The following is a 27,117-nucleotide window of genomic DNA, read 5'->3' as shown; positions in this document are numbered from 1 at the left end:
AGCCAGTTTGGATGGATGGTGCCAGCTGATCCATAAAGTGCAGGGTCTGAGAAATATCTCGAGCACCATTCTTAGGTTTTACAACAGCGATGTCATCCCTAGGAGCAAATGCGAAGGTTCAGAATCTTGGGCCTCTGGCTGCATGACTCCTAAACCATAATTTCAATTCTTGTGGCTAATTTGTTAGTCCTACAAAGGCAGTCTGGTCCCCAGGCAAGAAGGGGGTTTATTTCCAGAAAGTGCTGTTACCATCTTTGTTTCAAAGTTAAACAGTTAAACTGCAAGCTTCTCCCAAAGTTAGTTTGGCTTATTCCCAGGAATGAATAAGGACAGCTTGGAGGTTAGAAGCAAGATGGAGTGGGTTAGGCTAGACCTTTTTCACTCTAATAATCTCACCATTAGAATTTTTGTAAAGGTGGTTTTAAAATGCCACTGTGGGCTTGGCTGTGCCTTTTGTTTTCCCAGTAAGTTGCAGGGAGGGAAGGCTAAGAGCTAGAAAGGATGGTGAGACACAAATCAGACTTCTTGTTAGAATGGTGTGGTGGCTTAGAACCTTGAGATGCTTGCAGAGAGGCCCTGATCCCCTGGGGTTTGTTTTGGGTTGGAGAGCCTCAGGAAGCTGGGTTTTTTTTTTAATTGAAAGTTTCATCATCTATGCCATATAAATCTAGGACTATCCTCACCCCTCCTTCTGAAAATATAGCACAGATAGGCTGGACACAGTGGCTCACACCTGTAATCCCAGCACTTTGGGAGGCCGAGGCAGGCAGATCACTTGAGGCCAGAAGTTCGAGACCAGCCTGGGCAACATGGCAAGACCTTGTCTCTACCAAAAAAACTTTTTTAAAAGAAAAATATATATAGCACAGATGACTGGTCTCAGGTTGAGGTCCTGGGTTTTGATCAGGTCAGTGTCCCTGCGGGCTGAGGAACCACGGTTTGGGGGTTAGGGAGTCTTCATCCATGTCCTCATCCTCCTCCCAGGCCCATGGGCCAAGATTCTGCACCTCCCTTGTCTCGTCTCTGTGCTGACAGCCATGCTGTCCTCCAGCTCCAAGAATCCAATTGCAGGCCCTGCTGTGCTGCAGTCTCAGGCCTGCCTCAGGCCATTGTCTGCAGCATCGTGCAGGGGACGGGCATGGGGAACCACTCATCCTCCTGGAAGATGTCCCTTTGTCCTGCCCACAGCCCTCCCAGCCCCTCCCACTCTAGAGTGCTGGCCTCAGTGGGGACCCAGGACCTATAAACTAGAGATGGAGGCGAATCCCAACTGCACCTTTTCCTTCTCAGGTTGCCTAATGCTTTGTCTCGCGGCCACACTACAAATTCCATTCCTCCCGGTGCTCCTGCCAGGCGCTCTGAGCAGCACTGGCTGTTAACGGCCAGTGACGCTGTTCAGTATTCAAAGCAGGTGTTTACATAAGAAGACAGATCTGGCAGGGCCAAGGTCTCTGGCGAGCTCTCACATCCCTTCATGTGGGATTCCTGGACATTAAGCAGGCTGTGTCATGGGAGACAGAGCGCCAGATGCAGGACCCCCTCCTGTCCTCCTGGGAAGTGGCTCTGCCTCTGATGGGAGCAGGTTTCAAGTCAGGACCTCACTGCCCCTGGGCCCTGCAGGCTGTTCGCTGGGGGTTTTCACAGAAAGACACTTCGGAGGCCACACAGTCCTGCCTTCCCACGGAGCACGACATGCAGATGAGGCCCCGGGGTCCGCAAATGGGTCTGTTCCAAGTGGGTGTTCCCGTGTTGTGCTGGCTCCGGTCCCTCCTCCAGGATGGACTCTGGTGCTGTCAGCAAGCTCTGACCCTGGAGGAGGCTTCTGTCTCCAACAGCAAGAGAGGACGAAGAGAGCTCCATTCAGTCCCTTATACTTTTATTTATTTATTTATTTATTTATTTATTTAGAGACAGAGTCTCACTCTGTCACCCAGGCTGGAGTGCAGTGGCATGATCTCAGCTCACTGCAGCCTCTGCCTCCCAGGTTCAAGCGATTCTCCTGCCTCAATCTCCCAAGTAGCTGGGACTACAGGTGTGTGCCATCATGCCCAGCTAATATTTGTATTTTTAGTAGAGGCGGAGTTTCACCGTGTTGGGCAGGCTGGTCTCAAACTCCTGGCCTCAAGTGATCCACCTGCCTTGACCTCCCAAAGTGCTGGGATTACAGGTGTGAGTCACCATGCCTGGCCCCCAGTCTCATACTTTTAAAGCCTGCCCGAGGTCTGTTGGTCTGTTGTGGCTGTGATCGTGGTTTCTTTCCTTTTTTTTTTTTTTTTTTTTTGAGTGGAGTCTCGCTCTGTCGCCCAGGCTGGAGTGCAGTGACACAACCTTGGCTCACTCCACCTCCCAGGTTCAAGCAATTCTCCTGCCTCAGCCTCCTGAGTAGCTGGGATTACAGGTGGCCACCACCATGCTCAGCTAATTTTTGTATTTTCAGTAGAGATGGGGGTTTCACCATCTTGGCCAGGCTGGTCTCAAACTCCTGACCTTAGGATCTACCCACCTCAGCCTCCCAAAGTGCTGGGATTACAGGCATGAGCCACCGCACCTGGCCTTTTTTTTTTTTTTTTTGAGATGGAGTCTGACACTGTCGCCCGGGCTGGAGCACAGTGGCGTGATCTCGGCTGACCGCAACCTCTGCCTCCTATTCAAGTGATTCTCCTGCCTCAGCCTTCCGAGTAGCTGGGATTACAGGCATGCGCCACCACGCCTAGCTGATTTTTTGTATTTTTAGTAGAGATGGGGTTTTACTGTGTTGGTCAGGTTGGTCTCAAATGCCTGACCTCGTGATCCACCCGCCTCGGCCTCCCAAAGTGCTGGGGTTACAGGTGTGAGCCACCACGCCCGGCCTATGTGACCGTGGTTTCTATTCTCTGTTCCAGGCAAGCCCCACCAGGCCTGCTGGGTGAGGGTCAGGAGCGTGAGGTGGCTGAGGATGGCACTGGCCTTCGCTGCTGGGTCTCCGGGCCTGTTCCTCTCTTCCCAAATGTTGTTTGGATGTGCTGTTGCCTCTCTGGTTTTACATTAAATCAGTGAGAACTCTTGGATTCCCTCTTTGAAAAGAAATTGTGCCCGGCTTGCTTCCGACCCCTTCCCCTGGTGGCAACCTGAGCCTGTCACCACGACCACAAGGTGACAGCCTGTGATGACAGGGCACACTCAACCCATAGTGGCCCTGGACCAGAGCCGGGACTTTCCTCCCAAAAGCTGAGGCAGAGGCTTCACCCCCCTAGGAGAGGAAGGCCGACACCAGGGGCTTTGAGGGTGGGACTGTGCTCTGTTTACTGTCATTGCTGTGGCAGCGCTAATTTTTCACATACGAGGTGTCATTAGTCACACACAAAAAAGCTAACTGATCACAGAATTCTAAACAGCACAATTCTGTCTGCAGCCTTGAAAAGCCTGGGACATTTAGAGATCTAGGAAAATATCCAAAGATAGTAAAAATATGTGTTGGTTCTAATTTTTTGTTTGAAGACACTTGTTGCTACAGAGGAGATGGAAAGCAGATTTAGCTGTAAAATTTATCGGTGTTCCAAAGCAAAGAGAATAAATTGGAAATTGTCTGCATCCTGACAACACCAACTGGAAGAATCCAACCTGTTATTCTGTTAGATATTAGAGACACTTGGGAGCAGGACCTGGGAGGGGCCGTGGCTGGGGGCACTGCCCAGGGCCAGCGGGGGTGGCAGGCTGTGCAGGTTGCACACATTAGATAGCTCCTGGCCTCTGGGTCCACCCTCTGCTCTAAGCACCATCTGGCACAGAGTGAGGGGCTCTACAAGCGTCCACTAGAGGTATTATTATTATTCCGAGATGAGGTTTCACTCTTGTTGCCCAGGCTGGAGTGCAATGGCACAATCTCCGCTCACCACAACCTCCGCCTCCTGGGTTCAAGTGATTCTCCTGCCTCAGCCTCCTGAGTAGCTGGGATTACAGGCATGCGCCACCAAGCCCAGCTAATTTTTGTATTTTTAGTAGAGATGAGGTTTCACCATGTTGGATAGGCTGGTCTCGAACTTCTGACCTCATGTGATCCGCAGCCTCGGCCTCCCAAAGTGCTTCCCCAGGGATCTTCTGACCTAGCAATCCAGCTATGACGGGCAGGTACCTGGGCCAGTGAAAGCTGAGTAACGTTAGCTGCAGCTCATCTGTGGAATGGAGATGGGTGTGGCTGTGCAAAGGCCTTGCCAGGCAGTGCCTCCCATGCTGCCTAAGAAGAGGTGTGAGGCAGAGAGAGAGCAGGTGCCCAGGGTCCTCTGAGCTGGTGGATCCCTGCCCTGCACTTACTAGTCCATTGCCTCTGAGCACGCTCCAGCTCCTGTACAACAGGGGCAGCTGCATCTCAAAGTTGCTGGGAGGAGACAGTGAGGAGGTTCCCCCAAAATGTTCTGAGCCCAGACCCCAAGACAGTGTGGGCTGCTGTACCCTGAGTCGATGGGCACACATAGCTGACAGAGCCTTCCACTCAGCCAGCCTGCGTCCTTGTCTTCCCCTTCCCAGGAAGTCCTCCTAAGTCTGTGCAATGCCATTCAGACAATAGTTTGGGTCTGACGAGCTGCTGTCTGTGCTGGGTGGTTTGACATCCCCTTTCCAGCTTCCTGACAATAGAGACAAATCAGGCAGCTATAAGAACTGCTTGTTCCTTCGTTTTCATGTTTGTCTGTTTTATAAACCTTTTTCTCCCTCTGACCAGTGAACAGTGCCAGATGCCACCAGACCCCTGCTGCTGTGGTGCAGCTGGTGGAACATTTTCTCAAGCGGCCATACGGGTTGTTATCTTGGCATGGATAGTTAGCTGGCTGCCTCTGTCACATCTGCACTTCTCCAAAATAGGGCTGCAGGTCCCCAGACCTAGCTAGTAAGGACAGCTATTATCTAAAAGGTGGCAGAGAGGCCCAGAGCCCTTGGGCCTACCAGTTCCTGAGTAAGACTGGCTGGGCTGCAGACTTCTGGAATGCAGGGATGGCTCATGCACCAGGTGGCTGCAGGGGCTGGGGAGTGGGCTGCATCAGCACCAGTCCTACAGCTGAACTGGGGCTGGTGCTGTGTGTCCCATTTCTCCCAGGGAAAGGGGATGGTTCAGAGGGAGGTAGAGATACCCTAAGGCAGCCTTGGTTTTGAGGATTCCAGGGGTTCCCTCTATGTTCTCTTTCTTGCCATTTAGTATGAGGAATCCTGCCTGCTCTCTTAACACACACAAGATTTGGTTGTTTTCTGATTTTTGGAGTTTTTGTAGTTGCTTCCTCTAAACCTTCCCCGTAAAAGTCCCAAAAGGAATCACTAGCACCTGTTCCTCCCCACTCTTGTCTGGTTAAGCAAGCTGTGCCACCTTTTGCTTCTCTCTAGGCTGATCTTGGCATTTCAGTTCTTTTTATCAGATTGCTAGGCAGACTCACAGCCAAAAGAGCCTCCTCCCAGTGGCCCTGCAGATTCCTGGGCCACAGCCTCTATCCCCCAACCCTATACCTGCAGACAATGGAAGGAGGCTGGTCCCTTGAACCCCCAGTCCACCTGACTGTGCTCCTCTAGGCCCAGCTGGAGGAGGGTGCCTCTGCTTTGCTCAGCGGGCCAAGGGAGTGAAGGGAAGAGGTCATCACTCAACTTCAGTCCAAGGGTCTGGCAGCAGAGCTTTTGTACAAACAGGGCAATTTCCTGAGACGGCAAAGCCTCACCTCATCAGGAACACATGGGTGCCTTGTAGCTTACGGCTCCTGAGGCAAAGGAGGCAATTACCACCATCAGCCTCAGCAGGGAGAAGAATGCTCCCCACAGGAGCCCTGGAGCTGAAGGAGAGAGTGGGCACCAGAGGGCTTAACTGCTGGCACACTTGCCAAGCAGCCACCCCGTGGCTGGGCTGCACATGTGCCCAGCTGTGTCTGGCAGTCTTGGAGCTGAGAGTCTCACTGTTTTTGGTCTGATCAGGCCTCTTGCTTAGGTCCCAGGCCAGGTGAGCTGCCAGCTGCCCACATCAGCGTGGAGCTCCAGGCGCAAGGAGTGAGTAAGCTGCCAGGCAAAGTCACGGCTGGCAGAGGGTTGAGCAGCCCCAGGGATCGTTTCATCTCTAATCTCTCAATCCATCAAGGAACAAGCCAGGATCAGGCGAGGGGAAGGACTCACCAGGCCCTTCAAAGTGGGGAGATGCTATCTTTGTATGCATGCCTTTAAAAAAAAATTTTTTGGTTTTTTTTTTTTGAGCTGGAGTCTCACTCTGTCACCCAGTCTGGAGTTCAGTGATGAGATCTCGGTTCACTGCAACTTCCACCTCCCAGGTTCAAGTGATTCTCCTGCCTCAGCCTCCTGAGTAGCTGGGATTACAGGTGCGTGCCACCAAGCCCAGCTAATTTTTGTATTTTCAGTAGAGACGAGGTTTTACCATGTTGGTCAGGCTGGTCTTGAACTCTTGACCTCATGATCCGCCCACCTTGGCCTCCCAAAGTGCTGGGATTATAAGCATGAGCCACCGTGCCTGGCCAAAAAAGTTTTTTTTTTGTTTTTTTTGAGATAGAGTCTCACTTCTGTCATCCAGGCTGGAGTGCAGTGACTCAATCTCGGCTCACTGCAACCTCCCTCCACCTCCTGGGTTCAAGCGATCCTCCTGCCTCAGCCTCCCGAGTAGCTGGGACTACAGGCACTCACCACAACGCCTGGCTAATTTTTGTATTTTTAGTAGAAATGGGGTTTCACCATGTTGGCCAGGCTGGTCTTGAACTCCTGACTTCAAGTGATCCGGCCTCCTCAGCCTCCCAAAGTGCTGGGATTACAAGTGTGAGCCAGTGTGCCCTGCCAAAAAATACATATATATATATATATATTTATATATATATTTTTTTTTTTTTTTAATTTTTTTTGAGATGGAGTTTTGCTCTTGTTGCCCAGGCTGGAGTGCAATGGCGCGATCTCGGCTCACCGCAACCTCCACCTCCTGGGTTCAAGCGATTCTCCTGCCTCAGCCTCACAAGTAGCTGGGATTACAAGCATGCGCCACCACGCCCATGCCTGGTTTTATTATTTTGTATTTTTAGTAGAGATGGGGTTTCTCCATGTTGGTCAGGCTGGTCTCAAACTCCTGACCTCAGGTGATCTGCCCGCCTTGGCCTCCCAAAGTGCTGGGATTACAGGCGTGAGCCACCCCACCTGGCCAAAAAAATTTTTTTAACTGCAAGCAAAGAGACATGGCAGAAGCAAGGGCTTAGGAGGGTTGAAGGTCGGGGCATCCTATCTAACTTCCAGGCCAGAGCTGTCTGAAGGAATCCCGATAAGCCCGAAATGCAAGCCTCATTTGTCACTTTAGATTTATCGGTAGCCACATTTTAAAGAGTAAAAACCAACAGGTCAAAATTTAAAATATGCCTGTAATCCCGGATCATGAGGTCAGGAGTTCGAGACCAGCCTGACCAACATGGTGAAACCTCGTCTCCACTAAAAATACAAAAATTAGCCGGGCGTGGTGGTGCAAGCCTGTAGTCCCAGCTACTCGGGAGGCTCAGGTAGGAGAATCTCTTGAACCTGGGAAGTGGAGGTTGCAGTGAGCCGAGATTGTGCCACTGCACTCCAGCCTGGGCAGCAGAGCAAGACTCTGTCTCAAAAAAATAAATAAATAAAACTAAAAATACATTTCATTTAATTCAACATATCCAAAATATTTCAATATGTAATCAATAGAAAAATTAACGAGATGCTTTACATTCTTTTTTTTTTTTTTTTGAGACCAAGTTTTGCTCTGTCTCCTAGGCTGGAATGCAGTGACACAATCTCAGCTCACTGCAACCTCCGCCTCCCAGATTCAAGTGATTCTTCTGCCTCAGCCTCCCGAGTAGCTGGGACTACAGGCATGTGCCACCATGCCCAGCTAATTGTTTTATTTTTTAGTACAGACGAGGTTTCACCATGTTGGTCAGGCTGGTCTTGAACTCCTGACCTCATGATCCGCCCACCTCGGCCTCCCAAAGTGCTGGGATTACAGGCATGAGCCACCGCAGACGGCCGTTTTACATTCTTTTTCCATAGTATGTCTTTAAAATCTGGTGTGAATTTTGCATGTATAACACATCTCACTTCGGTCCGGGCACCTTCAAATGCACTACAGCCACACACAGCAGGACTTGTGGTTGCAGAAATGGACGCTGAGGGTCTTGATCCAGGCAGTCAGCCCCATCTTGACCTTTTAGATAAAGGGCTCCTTTCTCTCCAAAGTGTGAGGCCAGAGGTGAAGCACAAAGACAGCCATGCCCCACTCTGTGTCCCTGTCCTTTCTCCTGTTTTCTTCTGGGGCCAGGGTTGCTGCCATTGGACAGGAGCATCCCACGTGAGAGACCGCCTCATGGCTCAGGGTGTTCCTGCCTGCCGCCTGGCAGCCCTTATCAGAGGAGCTGGGCCTGATTTGATGTGGCATGAGAAGATCACACCAGGAAGTCAGCTCTTGTTTTTCTTGCAGTAAATCAGTTAGCCCTTAATCTCTGGGGCGTGTGAGGGCCCCCTGCAGTGCTCATTTCCTGGAGGGCTTCTGCAGAGAGGTCGAAGAAGCTCGATTGTTCTAGACCTCAGACTCACTGCCCTCCACCCAGGGCACCTCCCCCTGCACAGCTCAGAGGCCTCGCCTGGCTGCTGTCTGTCTAGAGTCTGGACACCTCTCCCCAGGGCCCCACTTCCAAGACTGCCACCTCCCAGGGAGGCACCAAGCTCAAAGGTGAAGCAGCCGGGCTCAGTGGCTGATGCCTGTAATCCCAGCACTTTGGGAGGCTGAGGTGGGCGAATCACCTGAGGTCAGGAGTTCGAGACCAGCCTGGCCAACATGGTGAAACCCCATCTATACTAAAAATACAAAAATTAACTGGGTGTGGTGGCGTGCACCTGTAGTCCCAGCTACTCAGGAGGCTGAGACAGAAGAATCGCTTGAACCTGGGAGGCAGGGGTTGCAGTGAGCCAAGATGGTGCCACTGCACTCCAGCCTGGGAGACAGAGCAAGACTACATCTCAAAAAAAAAAAAAAAAAAAGAAAAGGAAAGGTGAGTCAGGGAGGCCAGGGGTGAGACTGGCGTTCGCCCCCGTAGTCATTCACACAAACGGCTCCTTTCTGAAGACAATTGATTGCAGGCGTACGACGAGTGGTTAGAAGACAAGTGTCACCAGGAACAAAGTGGGAGCAGGCTGGGGCAGAGGCTGAGTGGCCAGTCATCTCTGGTGGCATCTCACTCAAGGCACGGGCTGGGAGCTGAGGACACTGAAGACCACTTTGTTTCCTCATTGCTGTCAGGGGCCACCGCTTCCCTCCCCACCCCCACTGCCCCTGTCAGCTCCTCCACCTCTAGGAATGGGGGTTTCCTGCATCCCCTCTCCACGGCCGAGTTCAGGGGCTTCCCATGAGATTCAGCCAAAAAGGGTGCAGGCCTTTTCTATCCCATGGGGGCCTGAGGCCAGTATCACGCATTGGTCCCTGGTCTCCCCCGTCTGCTGGGAACTTTCTCTCCTGCCAGGCTGTGTTTTGTCCTCAGCGAGGCCTGCCAGGATGACCAGGTGATGTCACCCAGTCAGCCTGTTCCATCCCCTGGCTCCCCCTCAAGCCCTCCTTCCACTAAAACCACGGGGATTTCAGGAATGACCTGGAAAGCGACGCCACCTCCGCAGAAGGGGCCTGTTACACTGGGACAGTGAAATGAGCGCCTGGAAAGGGAGGTGCCATCACCCCTTTCTTGAAGATGCTCAGGGTCACCACAGAAGGAAAAGGCAGCAGCCCTGGTCCCCAGTGTGAGGAAAAGACTAATAAGCTGGCATCACTGTCTGCCACTCAATCTGACTTCATAAAAGCCACCAGGGGCCATTTCTGGGTGGGGCAAGAGGCAGGTAGGAAAAGCCAAGTGCATCAGGCTCCCGGGCCTCAGCCAGAGCCCAGGCTTAGTGGCACCTGAAGCCAGCCCTGGTGCTGCTGCACTGTGCACACTTTATAAAATGGGGCCGGGTGCGGTGGCTTATGCCTGTGATCCCAGCATTTTGGGAGGCCAAGGCGGGTGGATCACTTGAGGTCAGGAGTTCAAGACCAGCCTGGCCAACATGGTGAAACCCCTTCTCTGCTAATAATACAAAAATTTTCTGGGTGTAGTGACGGGCACCTGTAATCCCAGCTACTCGGAAGGCTGAAGCAGGAGAATCACTTGAACCCAGGAGGCAGAGGTTGCAGTGAGCTGAGATCGTGCCATTGTACTCCAGTGACAGAGCGAGACTTTGTCTCTTAAAAAAAAAAAATGGACCTTGTGCCAGTTGTCTGGAGTGAACGTCCCCTGGCTGCCCCATCATGTCAGTGGAGAACAGAGAGCCAGGCCCTGGGCTGGCAGGACACTCCCTCCTCTCCTGGGGGATTGAGAGCTGTGGGTGGGGGCCTGTCTGGCAGCAGGGCCTCTGAGCCGGCTGGAGGTGTTTATTAATCCTGAGCTCTGGGGCTGAGGCCTCTCCGCCGAGCCTGCGCCTGCATGTGCACGTCTGTCTCCAGCCCCCTTTGTCCTGGCCCAGCTCCTTCCCTATCTGGGTGTGATCGCCGCCACGCTCCCCTGGGCATGTGGGTGTAACAAGTCCAAACCTTCTGTGGGAGTCAGGCAGGCTCGGCCCTGCCCTCAAGGCTGTGCCCTTTCCTCCCAGACTGGTTACGCAAGAGCAGGCATGAGTGTGGTCGTTGTGGGTGCATGCGTGGCAGGCCTGGGGCCTGGCCGCCTGCTGCCTCACCTGCAAGGAGGGGCCTCCCAGAAACTCCCTTCCCCAGTGCCCAGCCGCCCTACCTTGCCAGACTTAGCTGACCAGCCAGCAAGGACGCCCGCTGCCTCCCACCTGCCCTCCTGCCCTCCTTCGCCATCCAAGCCCAGCCTGAGCCAGCACCTGCCTTTACGACCATGTTCAAGGGATTGAGCAAAGGCTCCCAGGGGAAGGGGTCCCCCAAGGGCTCCCCAGCCAAGGGGTCCCCCAAAGGCTCCCCCAGCTAGCACAGCTGGTGAGTGGGACTGGGGGATGGGGAGCAGGGGAGCTGGGGTGGTGCCAGGCCCAGGTCCTTGAGCCACCTGGTGGCGGCCCAGAGCCCAGGACCAGCCCCGTGCTGGCATTTGGTGTCCCGAGGCCAAAGGGCCCAGGGGTGGACTCTCTCCCTGCCTTGGGAGCCGCAGGCCCAGGCCGAACTTCAGCCCTGGCAGGAGGCAGGGGATGGCCTGGGGCTCCCTACATCCTCTAAGGGGGCCTGCAGGCCACGGATTGAGGCCGCTCAGCAGGAGAAGTGCTGGACAGGAGCCTGCACCGATGCCCTCCTCTGCCAGAGGCTGGGGGATGGAAGAGCCTGGCTGCCTGGCTGCAGCTCTGCCCCAAGGCTCTACTTGGCTGGGATGACCCCTGGAGCCTGGGTGCAGGGCATGAGGACTGAGGGGGCGGGGTGGGATCCCTGGGGTAGGGACGCAGGGGCTGTGCTGCCTCCTGCCTAAGCCAGAGCCCTCCCCAGAGTTCTCACCCAGGGCCTTGTTGTATTGAAGAGTTAGGGGTTCATGGCCAGGCGCGGTAGCTCACACCTATAACCCCTGAACTTCAGGAGGCCAACGTGGGAGGATTCCTTGAGCCCAGGAGTTCGAGACCAGCCTGGGCAACATAGGGAGATCTTGTTTCTATAAAAAAATAAAAATAAAAAACAGCCAGGCATGGTGGCTCGTGCCTATTGCTTGAGCCCAGGAGTTTGAGGCTGCAGTGAGCCATGATCACACCACTGCGCTCCTGCCTGGGTGACAGACTGAGACTCTGTCTTTAAAAAAAAAAAAATCCTGGTGCAATACCTCAGGCCTGCAATCCTACCGCTTTGGGAGGCCGAGGCGGGTGGATCACTTGAGCCCAGGAGTTGGAGACCAGCCTGGGCAACATGACGAAATCCCGTCTCTACAAAAAGTATACAAAAATTATCTGGATGTAGTGGTGCATGCCTGTAGTCAGAGCTACTTGGGAGGATGAGGTGAGAGGATCACTTGAGCCCGGGAAGTCGAGGCTGCAATGAGCCGTGATCACTCCACTGCACTCTAGCCTGGGTGACAGAGCAAGACCCTGTCTGTTAAAACAAAACAAAATAGAGCTGGGGCTTCTTTTCCAGTGGGTGTGGTGCAGGGGGCACTGGGCCTCCCCTGGACCACCCGGTTCTCTGGCACCCAGCCCCAGCTCTCTGTGGATGGACTGGGTGGTGCTCTTCCCACTCACTGGCTTCAGCTCGTCTGCAGAGGAGGCGGCAGCCCGCCTGGGTCCAGGGTGTCGAGATAAGCTCAGGGATGAAAGGCTGGTGTGGGAGTGGGGGTGCCCATTACCCCGATAGGGATCAAGGCACCAGCAGACACGGAGGCTGGGCGTCTGGGTGGACAGGAAAGACAGTGGTTAAGACTCTCAGCTAACACTCTTGCTGAGTGACCTGTCCTCCCTGGGGCACCTGAGCCCCACCCAGGGTGGAGTGTGCGGCTCCGGGTGGGAGCAGCCATCCCAGTAGGCGGGACCTGAGCAGGAGCACCTGGGGCCCAGCACCTGCAGCTCCCACTGTCCAGGCAGGCTCCCCAGCAGTGCACTCCTGGCCTGGGGCAGCTCGGTCCTCAGGGCCCTGTTGGCTCTGGGTCACCTCACGTGCGATCCACTCGTTTGACATGAACTTACTGAGTACTTACTGCATGCCAGGACTGTTCTAGGCACTGGAGATGTCGCTGTAGACAGAACCAACAGGCCCCTGCCTTCAAGCCACTAACCCTCTAGTGGAATAAAAACTAACACATGCTGGGTGCCAACCCTGCACCAGGCCTGCACTGGATGTTTCAGACGGATAAATTCAATTAATGCTCACAATAGCCCTAAGGCATAGATATTTTTATTCAAATCCCACTTTAAGAGTGAGGAACCTCAGGCACGGAGAGGTTGAGTAACTTGCCCAAGATCACACAGCATTAATGATGGAGAAAGATGAAACCAGGCTGTCTTGGCCACAGAGTTCTTCCAGACTGCTGTGCCTTCACCAGCACTGTCCCTTTGCCTGGGAGGGGGCCCATCCTTTGACCCAGTTCAAGGCTTCCCCTGCCCCAGGATAATGATCCCCCATAAGGCACTGTGCTCATGAGGCTTGGACCAATCTGCCCTCTTTTAGGTCTGCTTGACCTCGTGACCTCCACAGAGTGACTGCGTGCACACAGCAGGTGCTCTATGGAGGCTGCAGGGCGAATGCACAGAAAAAGCCCTGGGGTGGAAGCAAGGTTTCCCCTCCGTCCCTGACCATGTGACTCAGAGCAAGTCAGGGCCCAATCTGGGCTTTGAACCCTCAACTCTGGAGAATGTTAGGGTGCCCAGCAGTCTCTTGCGCCTGCCACCCCTCCTCGGCTCCGACAGTGTGAGGCTCCTCTAGACGGCTACTGAAGCCAGCACCCTGGCAAAGCTCCCCAGGGTGGAGGAGGTATAGGGGAACACATGGCTGGAGTGGGAGGAGATGGGGGTGGGGGACATGCTGCTGCCTCCCTGCTCCAGCCAGCCCAACTGCCCCTCCCAAGGCCCAGCCAGGCTGGCTCAGGTACTAGTGGCTGAGCCGGTGATTCACTGGCTCGCAGGGGGGAAGTGGCAGGCAGCTGGGTGGGGTCGGGAACTCACTGCCAGCACAGCTGGCTGAGGCTGGGACACTGAGGCCGCCTGCCCCCGCAGCACCACACAGACCTGAGACCCTCACCTTTTGACCCCTCATGTGGCGGGGCAATGCTAACACCCCCAACCAGTTCTAGCTCACAGAGCCTCCTGCAGAGAGAGACCCCAAAGTCAGGGCAGTGAGCTAGGCTGTGGGGGCAGGATGGGGTGGAGGGAGGGCAGGGGACGCCACCTGGATGGGGCACAGAGGGGCCTCTTCCACCGAGCTGCCCACTGTCCCCTCCACCCACCAGGGCTGCCACCCAGGAGCTGGCCCTGCTCATCTCCCACATGCAAGCCAGCGCCGACCAGGTGGAGCGGGACATCCTGGAGATGCAGAAGAGGCTGCAGCAGGTGAGGCCCCGGCAGCAGTTGGCAGGGCGTGGGCAGGCTGGGTGGCATGGGAGGCGCATCATCAGGACTGGCACTCCCTGAGTGCCCCCTGGTGATGGTGAAGATGGGACAGATGACATTTGTCCTGCACTGCCCGTCCCCTAACACACAGTGGGAGAGAGGGCTCAGCTTCCTTCTTTGCTGGGCTCCCGTGTCCTGTCACCTGCCCCACGGACGCCCTGGACCTGACCCTGTGCCTTGCGTGGGCCTCGAGGTTGGCCAGCATAGCTGGGGTCCCAAAGGTGGGGCTCAGGCCCACAGTGATGGGCATCAGGGGTGTGGGGGCTCTGGGCCCTGGCGAGTCTGCCCATCCCCTGCCCACAGGACCGGCTGAACAGTGAGCAGAGCCAGGCCCTGCAGCACCAGCAGGAGACGGGCCGCAGCCTGAAGGAGGCCGAGGTGCTACTCAAGGACCTCTTCCTGGACGTGGACAAGGCCCGGCGGCTCAAGTACCCGCAGGCTGAGGAGACTGAGAAGGAGTGAGTGGGGCTGCGGCAGGGCTGGGGGTCCCTGGGGAAGACCCAGGCCCAGCCCTGACCTGCTGGCCACTTTCTTGACAGCATCAAGCAGCTGCACGAGCGGGTGACCCAGGAGTGTGCGGAGTACCGTGCCCTGTACGAGAAGATGGTACTGCCGCCCCGGCGTGGGACCCAGGGTCGACTGGGCACGCGTGCTGGAGCAGAAACAGGTCAGGAGCTCAAAGTCACACCCCAGTGTGATCAGAGGGCGATAAGGAACTGCATTTAACCCAGGGCCTGACTGTAGGCTTGAACAGTCAGGGTGTAGGGGTGGCTCAGTGGTCTGGGCAGGGAGACAGCAGAGCAGACAGTGCAGTCAGGGAAGACTTCCTGCAGGAGGAGGCATATGAAGAGACCTCAGAGGGGTGAGAGGGCTCGGTTGGGTCAGGGTGAAGTAGTGAGGAGAGGACAATTCCAGAAAGAAAGAGCAAAGGTTCCTGCCAGGAGGAAGCCTAGGGTTCCACGGGAAGTGGGGATTTCTGGGCAGGTAGGCAGAGCCAGGTCATGGGGCATTCTGATCCTGGGGTGAGGAGTTGTGCTTTGATGCCACACAGAAGGGGTGTCATCATGACAACAGAGGGACAGTGGGGAAGGGCCCGGGTGGAGCACGGCGTTCTGAGGGCCCTGGAGCTTGGCTGGAAGGTGTCCAGGCGGGAAGCACTGAGGCTGGCTCACAGACAAGGCAGGATGGAGCTGGAGACTTCTCAGAGGCTGAGCCCAGCGTCTGGGAACCTGTGGGACTCAGGGGCCACTGCAGAATGGCCTCGCCCCTGGGTGAGCTTCAGGGCGTGCACCCGGGCTGCTCCCAGGCTCGTCCACGCTCTGCCCAAATGACCAAATCCACTTCTCCGGGTGGGAGGCGTATGGGGTTCTCTGGCTCCCCACCGCGGTCCTGCGGTGATGAGCCGCCGGCTCTCCTGCAGAAGCAGGTCTGCGCCGGCCGGTATGGGCCGGGCATGGCGGAGCTGGAGGAACAGATCGCGGAGCTCAACATCCTGCAGAACAAGATCAACGACCAAGGAGAGCAGCTGCGGAGCCTCGTGGGGCCGGTGGGTGAGCCGGGAGGATGTCACATCCGGGGCCAGCTTCAGCCCCTGTTTCTCCAGTCAGAGCCGGAGCTCGATCGGCTGGGCCCTGGGGATAGGGGTGGGTTGGGGATGGCTGGCCCAGATCTTAGGGGGCCGTCTCCCTGCACCCCACCTCTCACGGGCTTGTTTCTCCCCTTGGTCGAGGCAGGATGCAGCCACCATCCGGAGCCAATACCGAGACCTACTGGTGAGCAGGAGGGAGGGTCGGGCAGGGTGGCTGCCGGTGGGCCTGGGTGGCGGCCCAGACCCTGCCCGGGGCCAGTGTTCCTGAGCGTGGCCCAATGGCGCCTTTTGCCCCCCACTTTCTCTCTCCCCACCCTGCTGCAGGCGACGGGTCCTGAGCACAGAAGGCGGTGTCGTGGCGCGGGCAGAGCCTGGGCAGCCTGTGCACGCACCTGCAGGGCTGCACGCGGCAGCTGAGCGCCCTGGCGGAGCAGCAGCGCCGCATCCTGCAGCAGGACTGGAGAGACCTCATGGCCGATCCTGCGGGCGTGCGGCGGGAATACGAGGTCGGCTGGCAGAGGTTGGGGCCAGGTGGGGGTGGCCAGGGCCATCCTGGTCCTCACCGCCGCTCCCCACCCGACTCGCCCCCAGCACTTCAAGCAGCACGAGCTGCTGAGCCAGGAGCAGAGCGTAAACCAGCTGGAGGACGACGGAGAGCGCATGGTGGAGCTGCGGCACCCCGCGGTGGGGCCCATTCAGGTGCGCTGGGGACAGGGCAAGAGTGAGAAGGGACGTGGTGGGCGGGGAAGCGGGGGAGGTGGGGTGGACGTGGGTGGGGGGGCGGGGCGTGGTCCGAGGGCTCCGTGCTGCCATACCCAGGCCCACCAGGAGGCCCTGAAGATGGAGTGGCAGAACTTCCTGAACCTGTGCATCTGCCAGGAGACCCAGCTGCAGCACGTGGAGGACTACACCCGGGTGAGCCCTCGGGCAGGCGGCAGGAGCGGCAGGGGCAGGAGGTCCCACAGCACACCTGCCCACAGGAGAGGCACTGCACCTCTCAACTAGACAGAGCTGGCAGGGCGCGGTGGCTCACACCTGTAATCCCAGCACTTTGGGAGGCCGAGGCTGGCGGATCACTTGAGGTCAGGAGTTCGAGATCAGCCTGGCCAACATGGTGAAACCCTGTCTCTACTAAAAATACCAAAATTAGCCAGACGTGGTGGCGCACGCCTGTAATCCCAGCTACTCAGGAGTCTGAGGCAGGAGAATCGCTTGAACCCAGGACGTGGAGGTTGCAGTGGGCCAATATTGGTCCACTGCACTCCAGCCTGGGTGACAAAGAGAGACTCCACCTCAAAAATAAAATAGAGCTGTGTGGTAGCCACTCGGTCCCAGAGGGAAGGAAAGGCATGGGCACATTCTCAACAGGGTGAAGCAGTTCCCAGGGGGGTGAAAATTGGTTCTTAATGGCAGAAAAATAACTCTTTTTATGCATGAAGTACAGATCCACATACAGCACCTAAGCTGTATGCAGCATATCTGTGGTATAAAAATGTCATGGGGGCCAGGTGTGGTGGCTCACACCTGTAATTCCAGCACTTTGGGAGGCCAAGCCAGGAGAATTGCTTGACCCCAGTAGTTCCAGACCAGCCTGGGCAACATAGTGAGACCCTGTCTCTATACAAACAGATAAGTCTCTATCAAAATAAATAAATAAATAAAATTTTATGGGGATGAGGTGGGGGGAAAATAAAGAAAAGATTTCTTAAAAGGCTCTTTAGGAGAATAATAATGAAAAAAATGGTTGAGAAACTCTGATATAATATACAACTGGGATTTGGGGGCAGATAATGTTTCATACATTTTCCTATAGAACCACAAGACTGTGATCACACACTGACAAAAAATCCGTAAAAGCACCTGGAATGCTTCTTTAAAGCATAGCTTCTTCTCCGGGGCTGGGACAAGTGCAGCTCCAATACCCTCTGTCCCAGCAAGAAAGACTTCAGGTGCTGGAGGGAGGCAGGTGACGGTGCCCTTCATTTGTGCAGGAAGGATGAAGTCCAAGTGTTTTATGACCCACTTAAAAAAATTAAGTCCAGTGCACGAATAAGACCCCATTTGCAAGAGCACACCAGTGATAAAAGGTCCTGCCGCCTGGGTAGGAATAAGAAAGACCGACCAGAGTAGGGGAGAGTGACAGTTTAGGTTTAGCTGGTTTAAGTTTAGCTGGTTTAGGTTTATCTGGTTTAAGTTTATCTGGTTTGTGTTTAGCTGGTTTAGGTTTAGCTGGTTGAAGTTTAGCTGGTTTAGGTTTAGCTGGCTTAAGTTCAGCTGGTTTGTAGAGTCAATGGGCAGCAGGTTGCCCCAGGCTCTGCCCTCGACCACCCAGTGAACTCAGTTCCAGGAAGAGGCCGACTCAGTCAGCCAGACCCTGGAGAAGCTCAACTCCAACTTGGATGCCAAGTCCAGCCCTGCACCTGGGGGCCCCCCTGGCACCCCCACAGAGCTGCTGCAACAGCTGGAGGTGAGACCACCCCACCAGGCCATCTGCACCCCACTTCTGGGAATTGGTCCTGTCCATCTTTCTGGGCCTGAGCCTTTCTGCCTCGGTACCTAGTCCTGTCCTAAGCCCTGGCCTGGGTGCTGGCAGGGGGTCTGCTCTAGCAGGAGGCTGGCCAGGTACCAGCAAGCTCCTCCCACCTCTGGACATCAGTTTCCTCATTTGCAGTGGGACAAGGGCAGCCTGGGAGAGCTCTGAGGCCCATCTAGCTTCTGCTCGGGGTCCTGGGTGATGCTGTGCCATCCCCCTCCCTGCAACTAGCAGATCCCAGGATCCTAGGCCCCCAGAGAGGGGCTCCTTTTACTTTACTGATTTAGAGACCCCTGCGTTCATGAAGGCCAGCCTCTAGTCCTTTTGAAGGATGGGCCAGCCTCCAGTGCAGCCTGGCCTGAGTCCCAACTGCCTGGGCCCCCGGCAGGCAGAGGAGAAACAGCTGGCCGTCACTGAGAGGGCCACTGGGGACCTGCAGTGGCGAAGCCGGGATGTGGCCCCTCTGCCACAGCGAAGAAACCTGCCTCAGCAGCCCCTGCACGTGGACAGCATCTGCGACTGGGACTCAGGAGAAGTGCGAACTCTCCCACCTCACCCCTGCCACCATCCAGCCCCACCCAGCCCATCCCCTGCCCCTGCCCAAGCCCATCCCTGCTCCATCCCCAGCTGTCTCCTGTGCCCACTTTTGCCCTACTCCTTCCCTTGACCCAGACCCTACTCTCTCCAAGTCCTGTCCTGCCTCTTTTCTACCACAGCACCTCCCACCCTACTCTTGTCCCTGCTCCAGCTGCTGTCCCCATCTGTCTCTGTCCCCAGCCCCTAGTCTGCCCTGGCTTTGGACCCCTGCCCCTGAGCCCGCAGGAGCCGCTCCCTTTCTGTGCCCCCAGGTGCAGCTGCTGCGGGGTGAGCGGTATAAGCTGATAGATAACACTGAGCCGCACACCTGGGTCGTGCAGGGCCCTGGTGGGGACAACAAGTGTGCTCCCGCCGCCTGCTTCTGCATCCCAGCACCAGACCCTGATGCCGTGGCCAGTGCCTCCCGGTAGGTCTGTGGAGGGATACTCAGGGGCAGGCTGTGGGCAGAGCAGGCCGGCCCTGCGCTGTCCAAGCCTATGGCCCGGCAGACCCCTGCTGAAAGGCCGGCCTCCACCTGAAGCTGCGTCTACTGGGGCTGGGGAGGGAGAGAGGCAGAGTGAGGACCTCTTTCTCTGATCCCCTCTTCGTTCTAGGCTGGCCTTGGAGCTGCAGGCCCTGAAGCAGAAACAGGCCACAGTCCAGAGCTGCCTGAAGGCCAGCACTGTGGAGTCTGTGCGGCCCAGCTAGCAGGGTACCCAGGGTGGCCCAGGGAGGGGTGGCTGTGGGGCTGGAAGGAGGAGATTCTGACTTCCGACTGGTCTGTGATGGGCAGGGGTTGCCTTGGGTTAGGGACCATCACTCTGGGGATTTCATCTCCGGGGTGGCCCTGCCCATCCCCTCCACCCTACCCCGACAGCACCCTCTGTGGGCACCTGGTGGGGGCACCCATCTGGCAGTCTGGAGATAGGCCCTGGGCCCTCACCAGCACCTCTGTCCCCAGCTCCATCTGGCTTGGCCTTGGCCAACCCACAGGCCCAGAAGCTCCTGACACAGATGACCCGGCTGGATGGAGACCTGGGACAGATAAAGAGGCAGGTGCTGGCCTGGGCGCGGGCCCAGCTAAGCCGCACCACACCCCTGGAGGGCCACATCCACAGCCACAAGGTGGGTGAGCGGTGGAAAGGGGCAGCTGGGATGAGAAGCGGCGCAGCCCTGGTGCTCACACTTGAGGGAGGTGAGGCAAGCGCAGGAGCAGTGGCTGGGACGGAGGTGGAGAAGGGTGTGGACAGACCCAGGCTCAGACAAGCTGGTTCCCCTCCTGGCTCCTCCACTGACCAGCTCTGTGATCTTAGACTACATAACCTTCTGGGCCTTGGTTTCCTCATCCCTGAAGCAGACGTAATAATGCCCAGCTCACCTGATCATTCAGGAAGGTTCCAGTAGGGCCCAATGTCAACACCCCCAGGAGGTATTCTGGCGAAGCTCCTGAAATAGCAAGGAAGCCTGGAGAATCTGAGGAAGAGATGTCCCCTGGCTGCAAGGGGGAGCCTTCCTGGGGAGGTTGCAGCATTGTGTAAACTCCTTACCCAAGAACAGCAAGCTCTCTGCCACGAGGACTCAACACTCCCAAGAGTGCTCAAAGTGAAACCCACATCGGGCCACAGTCTGGGTTATCTTTCCAAACTAGTTTGTTTTATTTTCTTGAGACAAAGTCTCTCTGCATCACCCAGGCTGGAGTGCAGTGGCGCGATCTCGGCTCACTGCAACTTCTGCCTCCCAGGTTCAAGCAATTCTCCTGCCTCAACCTCTGGAGTAGCTGGGATTACAGGTGCACACCACCATGCCCAACTAATTTTTGTATTTTTAGTAGAGACGGGGTTTCACCATGTTGGCCAGGCTGATGTCGAACTCCTGACCTCAAGTGATCCACCCATCTCGGCCTCCCTGAGTGCTGGGATTACAGGCGTGACCCACGCGCCTGGTCTGTTTCTTGAGATGGGGTCTCACTTTGTCACCCAGGCTGGAGTGCAGTGGTGTGCAGTGGTATAATCTCAGCTCACTGCAACCTCCACCTTCCAGGCTTGAGTGATCCTCCCACCTCAGCCTCCCAAGTAGTTGGGACCACAGGTGCAACACTGAGCCCAGCTAATTTTTTTGGTGGAGATGGGGTTTTGCCGTGTTGCCCAGCTCATGGGACAGTGAGCTGTAGAGGAACGTTTGGAGTCATCGGATGATTACTAGAAAATGAGCTGTGAAATGGGGTGAGAACATGAGACAGTGTAGAAACTGGGGACATAAATGGCTGCAGGTCTGAGAACGTAACATGACATTATTGGGTAGAGGCAGAACATTCTAGGAGAACACAGAATGGGAGTTCAGGGTGTGGGAAATCCAGGGGAGTTCACTCAGGGCTCCAGTAACTGGTTTTGTGTCCTGAAGGGGCGGTCACCCAGCTGAATCAGAGTCAGGCTGACACTGACCCAGATCCCTGTGACCGGGACTCTCAGCAACGACACAGAGGTGACCTGGGGGAGCAGTCGTCTTGGAATGGGAGGAGGAAGAGCCCCCATGTGGAGCACGTGGACACAGGAAGAGGTGCAGGTGCTGGCCTGTGAACCTGGTCTTCACCTGAGGGACGGGCAAGTGGAGGACAGGTACCCAGACGATGGTGGACAGTGGCCACTCTCGTAACTCCTTGAACGTCTTTTCCTTTCTTTCCCCTCTGGGATGAGAAGGCCATCACAAGGGTATTTTTTCCCTTGTTTCCCAAGACTGCCTGAATTTCAGATTGATGTTTTGTACATGGGAGTGGCTGTGTCTTGACCTGGTTGCTGTTGAAGGAATATTGGAAAGGTCATGAAGCCAGAACTGTAACTTTCTGTGATAGAAACAGCCTGGCCTGTGTCCCTTCCCACGTCCCAGCATCCACAGGACAACACTCATCATGAGCTAAGGGGGCAGGTGTGGGCCACAGTGATACACATACTGGGCCACTTAGGCAAACCTTCTGTTGTTTTCCTCTCCTGTCAGGACCACAAATCACCCAGCCACATGGTTAGCATATGACTAACCCCAGCTGCAGCTCCAGGGACAGGCCATGCACTATCCAACCGATCTGAGTGTCCACTCCCAGTCACTATGATGGTGTCAGGGGAGACGGTGTGAGTGATCTAGACAAGTTGTCCTGAAGGCCAGGATTCCTGATCAGTAGGTCAGGGACTCCAGGTCTTAATCATTCTGGAGGGTTTGTATCCAAATGTGATTCCCAGGATGGCAGAGGTATTTTGTTCCCATGGGAATTCAGCCAGGGGACAGGAAAGGGCACGGAGAAGGGACATCTCAGATTAAGTCTCAGAGGAAGATTCTGCTTTTGCCACCTAAAAAGAAAAGTTCCTGTGACACCTTTGAATGATGCTAGGAGGCAGTTTTCAATGTTTCCACTGTGGCGATGAGCTCAGGGCCTCCCCAACTCCCCTTGCCCATGAAGGCTTCCCAGCAGGAGGCTCAGTGTGCCCCATCCTGGTCCTAAGGCAGCCAGCCTTGAGCCCTCTCTCCTCACCCAGGCTTCAGTCCCTCCTTCCTCCCCCAAACACATGCTGAATCCCATCATTCTCTCCAGTGACCCAAGCTGGTCCCACAGCCTTCACACTTTCCACTTCCTTGTCCATCTTCTCTGAGAAATCTAAACTTTTCTGCACAAACTGAAGTCAGATCTTGTGTCATCCCAGTCTAACCCTCTAATGGCTCCTCTCCCCCGCCCCCTGCCCACCGAGCGCTCCTCTCCTCACAGGTAATTTTCTCTAATTGCATTGACATATATGCTTGTTAGTCTTATCTATTCTACCAGATGATGTAAGCTTCTTGGCTAACGCTTGGCCAAGAAGAACAGTGAGCCTTCCTGTTTTGTTCATCTTGTGTCCTGAGCCCCTTGACTTGAGCCTGGCACACAGTAGGTGCTCAGACCTCTGGGAATAAACTATCCTGGGTCACTCTGTGGACAGTGGACTCTGTCTTTGGTTCTGTCCTGAGCCATCAGATTCTCAGGGCAGCCTGACCCTGGTATTGAGAAATATTTCTTAATATGAGACAATATGACAATGTGTTCCTGTCAGGGCTGGATGTGTGGGTAGAATTGAGAGGAAGGAGACACAGTTTCTAGACCATATTCACCGCGGTGGGTCTAAATCTCTAAACTTTGAGCAAAAACACAAAAAAGAGAAAGAAAGAAAGAATCCACCGGGGCTAAGCCGCTGACTTGGCCGAGGGCTGGGAGCTGCACAGGGAGAACATCTCACTGCATGTGCCACATGTTTTAGTCTCACAGTGCCTGCAGCACTGCATGAGCTTGATGTCCCTGTCCCAAGCTGAGCAGGGATAATCAGCTTCATCCTTGGGATGAGGAGCCCAGAAATGCTCAGGAAGGCAGTGTTCACCTGCTGTGGGCCAATGACTGCTGTCATAGATGAGGAGTTTGGAGACCCAGCGGGGAACTTCTGGTATCAGGACCATGCCCTTGCCCAGCGTTGCTGCTGCTTCCAGCGCAGGTGCTGGTGTTCATCTCCCCACACACTCGGGCGCTGCAGATGGCTAAGTCAGCACGGATTGGGCCCTGGGTCCCGGACATTAGGATGAACACAGGGTGAGAGAGGCAAGATGGTGGGCACAGACACATGCACAATCCTTGGTCCTTTTATCTACAGCCCTGATGCCTGGCCCCAGCCACCTGTGTAGTAAATAAGAAGAGGGAGAAGGGGAGAATCCCAGGCCGTGGTGGGTACCCCCACACAGCTCTGCATCCTGAGGACCCTCAGCTGGGCCTGAGCTGCCCAAGTCCCTCCTACTACCTCCAGCAGCCCAGGCCAAGGGGGGACACTTCATGCAAACAAGTCTCCTCCTCTGGGCTGTCTAAACCCCACCATGGGACCTGCCCCTTACCTCTGCCTGGAAAGCTGACCCTGGGGGTGTGGACTTAGGTGGGGCTGTTTTGTGGCTCCACAGGGACCTGTGAGGACACAGCTGCTGGCCCCAGTGGGTGGGGGCAGTGAACTCCAGCGCAGGGCCAGGGGCGGGTCTCCCAGCTAAGATCCACAGCACAGGCCTCAGTGTCCCCTGATGCCCAAGGCCCAGATGCACCCATGTATGCTGTCCCTTCCAGTGCCCATTTTGTCCTCCCCAAAAAGGACAGAGCTGGACAGTGTCCATGCCACTAAGTACCTGAGTCTCAGGTTTCCACACAGCCCTCCTCCCCCTGGACTCACCTGCCCAGCTCCCTGTGTGGTTTACAGGGCAGTCCTGGAGCTCTTCCTCCCTGAGGAGCCTCCACTGGGGGCAGCAGAGCAAAAAACCCAGCAAGGACAGTGCAGCACCTCCTTCCAGGGCACCTGGAGCTGCTCCCTCCTCCTTCCTCCTGGCTGACCAGAGCCACACATGAGAATGAGTGTCTCTCTTTGGGACACAGTCAGTGAGGGCTCCTGAGTCACCACAGCCTGAGAACTGAACCAAGAAACAAACACAGATACATGTTAGGAATGAGGAAGAGAAGCAGAGGGATACCTCCAAAGGCCTGTCTCTGAAATCTCCATGAACCCAGACATAGAGTGAGGAGAAAGCAGAGGTGGAGGAGAAGCATCCAGGCCATGGTGTGGACTTTCCAAAGATCCCCAGGACCCTCAGCCACTGCTGGACTCTTGGACAGTTCCTCTAGCTCTTCATCAGCTCCCTGGGTGAAGATGTGTGTTTGGGTGGAGCATTACGCAACTATGGGTTCTTTACCAAAACCACCAGCTCCACGAGTTCTGAGTGCTCAGCCAGGGAGCACCGCTCTGTCAGGGAGGCTGGGCTGCTGGGAGCTCTGAATTTGCCCTTTGGTAGAAAGCACCTGCTCTAACCCCCAACTTGGGCCAGTGAGTATGGGCCCGGGAGCCATAAATGAGAGCCCTGGGAGTTAATTTCAGGCCTTACTCACCTCTGAGAAGATCCACAGCGCCCCCTGCTGGGATTAGATGACTATTGTTTGTACTTCTCTATGGTAAATAATTCCTCTAATGCTTGATTTTTAATTTTGCTGTTACCTGTTCCAGAGTCCCTCCAGACTATTGTTTTTAATTTAATTTATTGTATTTTTCAGTTCTCTAATTTTAATTTGGTTTGTTTTTATGACTTCTTTTTCTTTTCTGGGATTTACTTCTTTTCCACTTGTTTCAAGAATGTTCCTTGTGACCCACGTTTACCTATGTAACATACCTGCACATGTACCCCTGAGCCTAAAATAAAACTTCAAAAAATAATGTCTAAAATTGCTCACTGAAGGGATTGTATAATTGCTGCTTAAGTAATCTCAGTTACATAACGTCAGCACCTAAATTATTTCAGTATTGGTGTCTGTTGATTGTCTTTTCTTATTTAAGTTGTGTTCCTCTGGTTCTTCATATGGAAAGTTAATTTTTTACTGTATCCTAGATATTCTGGATATTATAAGACTTTCTAGAGTTTTGTCAATAGATCTGAAATAGTACTTGCTTTTGTTTTCTTGTTTTTTCCTTGTTTTTTAACTTTGTCAGTATCAGGAGAAATGAGATACATTCCCCTTTGTATGTATTTAATTTCAGATATTTAATCAATCAAATCATATTGGAAATGAATCACTCTGTAGCCTGCTTTCCATCTGCTGAAATGTTTCTGAAGCCTCATATCTCTCCCATTCTCTACCTTAGTCTTTTAAACTGAAGTCACCAAATATGTCACAGTGTTACCTATAACTTAAGTAGGAGGAAGTGTACCTTTAATCTGAAATAACTGCCATGATTGATAGAAAAAGTGATTGTGGTGATCCACTGGGGGCCTGAGGAACTAATGACCTGAGTCTGCGGTAGTTGGAAACCAGCCTTCAAAAACAAAAAATGTGCTTCAGAAGCACAGGACTGAGCCTTGATCCGAGGTGTTAGAGTCTAGCTTCCCACCTGTATTTGTCCCTGTGCTGATGTTGCAGATGCCACTGATCATGTAATACTGGGCCTCATTTTTGTTCTGTCCCCCTTTATAATCAGGGTGGTTTTTTCTTTATGCAGAGAACCAGTAGATTGTGCAGGGGTCCCAGGACCTGATTGCTTGTATCCACCATTGACCCTGAAGACATTCACAGATGTTCTGTTGGACCCAGCTGTCATGAGATGCCCTGATGACAGCCCCAATTTTGGAGCCATAGGTGAATGTCGCTGTCCCTCTAGGAGGTGTGGACAGTGAAAGTTCCTGTGTCACCACAGCCTGGGAAGTGACTCCTGAACCCATAGAAAGAAAAAAGATATCATCAGGACAGGAGACAAAACCCTGGAGAATATAGACACCTAGTAGTTTCTAAGTAATTTTTTTAACTATTAAAAAAATCATTGAGCAAATAAAGAAAAAACATACAAATATCTACCTTTCTAATTTGTGAGTTAAAAATAAAATAAAGTATGATTTCAATGTTCTTTGTTTCTTTGGACTAGAGTCACTATCCAAATTCTCAGCCAGAAACATGGGAGTCAGCCTAGAAGCATCTATATCGTTCATGCACAAAGTCCAAGCCCTCTTATGTCTTCCTGTGACATAAAGACATCACAAAGCTGCTTTATGCTCTTCATCCCCACTCTAACTAACCTAGAACCACCCACCACCATCTCGCCAGGATGGCACCAGCACCCCCAGCCTCTCTCCCTGTCCCAGATCTTCTCCATTTTATTCTCATTGCAACTGGTGGGTCACTAACCGAAGGCCCATGTGAGCTTGTCCCTGCCATGCCACAGTCCTTCAGTGACTCTGTGAGCCCTTCTTGGTGGGCCATCATGCTGATCTGCCTCAACCTACCTCTCAAGCTCTGCAGCCTCTCTTCAAGGAGCTCCTCCTGGCCCCTTCCCTGATCCAATGACCTTAGGTTCTGGCCAAAGTCACTTTTCTCATTGACTGGAATGACCAATGTCTCCATCTATAGATTCTCACCTCTCCTCAGACGTAAGAATCTAGAGAGGGAGACATTGGTCGTTAGTTGAGGCATCTTTGGATCCACAGAAGCATCTGGAGACTCCAGAGCCCTGGTGCTTAACTGAGTCTGAGTAGGAGCTCAGGAGATACCGGGGGTTTCTCCCTGACTTCTGCTGGAACCAGTATACAATTTTTTCCCACTGACATTGAGGTCACAGCTCAGGGTGCAGGTGAGTCTGGCAGATGCTCCCGGGGATGCAGAGAGGGAGGGTGGCTGAGTCAGCACAGGCTGGGAGATGGAACCTGCAAACACATACACACTTTGGTGATGGAGCTGTTAAGTGTTAAACTCCTTGGGGCTCAAAGCCAGAGATGCTGACACAGGCTGGGGGCTGCCCCAGGTCCCAGAAAACTGGCCTCACCTGTGCAG

The 27,117-nt window shown here is 54.5% G+C and overlaps 1 protein-coding gene across 1 annotated transcript; it reads left to right on the top strand.

Annotated features, from left to right (window-relative positions):
* The first annotated feature begins 10,762 nt into the window (after nt 1-10,762).
* On the top strand, nt 10,763-26,157 carry LOC129017718 (envoplakin-like protein). The gene is given in 17 exon segments (XM_054458397.2): nt 10,763-10,978; nt 13,911-14,010; nt 14,374-14,528; nt 14,610-14,737; nt 15,491-15,616; nt 15,804-15,842; nt 16,003-16,049; nt 16,051-16,164; nt 16,250-16,357; nt 16,478-16,573; nt 18,000-18,125; nt 18,580-18,726; nt 19,040-19,194; nt 19,382-19,479; nt 19,729-19,892; nt 21,168-21,382; nt 25,796-26,157. Coding segments are annotated over 13 exon segments (1,398 nt in total). The 5' UTR covers nt 10,763-10,978; nt 13,911-13,947; the 3' UTR covers nt 19,476-19,479; nt 19,729-19,892; nt 21,168-21,382; nt 25,796-26,157.
* The last annotated feature ends 960 nt before the right edge of the window (nt 26,158-27,117 follow it).

Source organism: Pongo pygmaeus, chromosome 19 (genome assembly GCF_028885625.2).
Source record: "Pongo pygmaeus isolate AG05252 chromosome 19, NHGRI_mPonPyg2-v2.0_pri, whole genome shotgun sequence".
In the NCBI taxonomy this organism is placed as follows: Eukaryota; Metazoa; Chordata; class Mammalia; order Primates; family Hominidae; genus Pongo; species Pongo pygmaeus.
The sequence above is the reverse complement of the archived record's forward strand: the minus strand, read 5'-3'. Positions and strand labels throughout refer to the sequence as shown.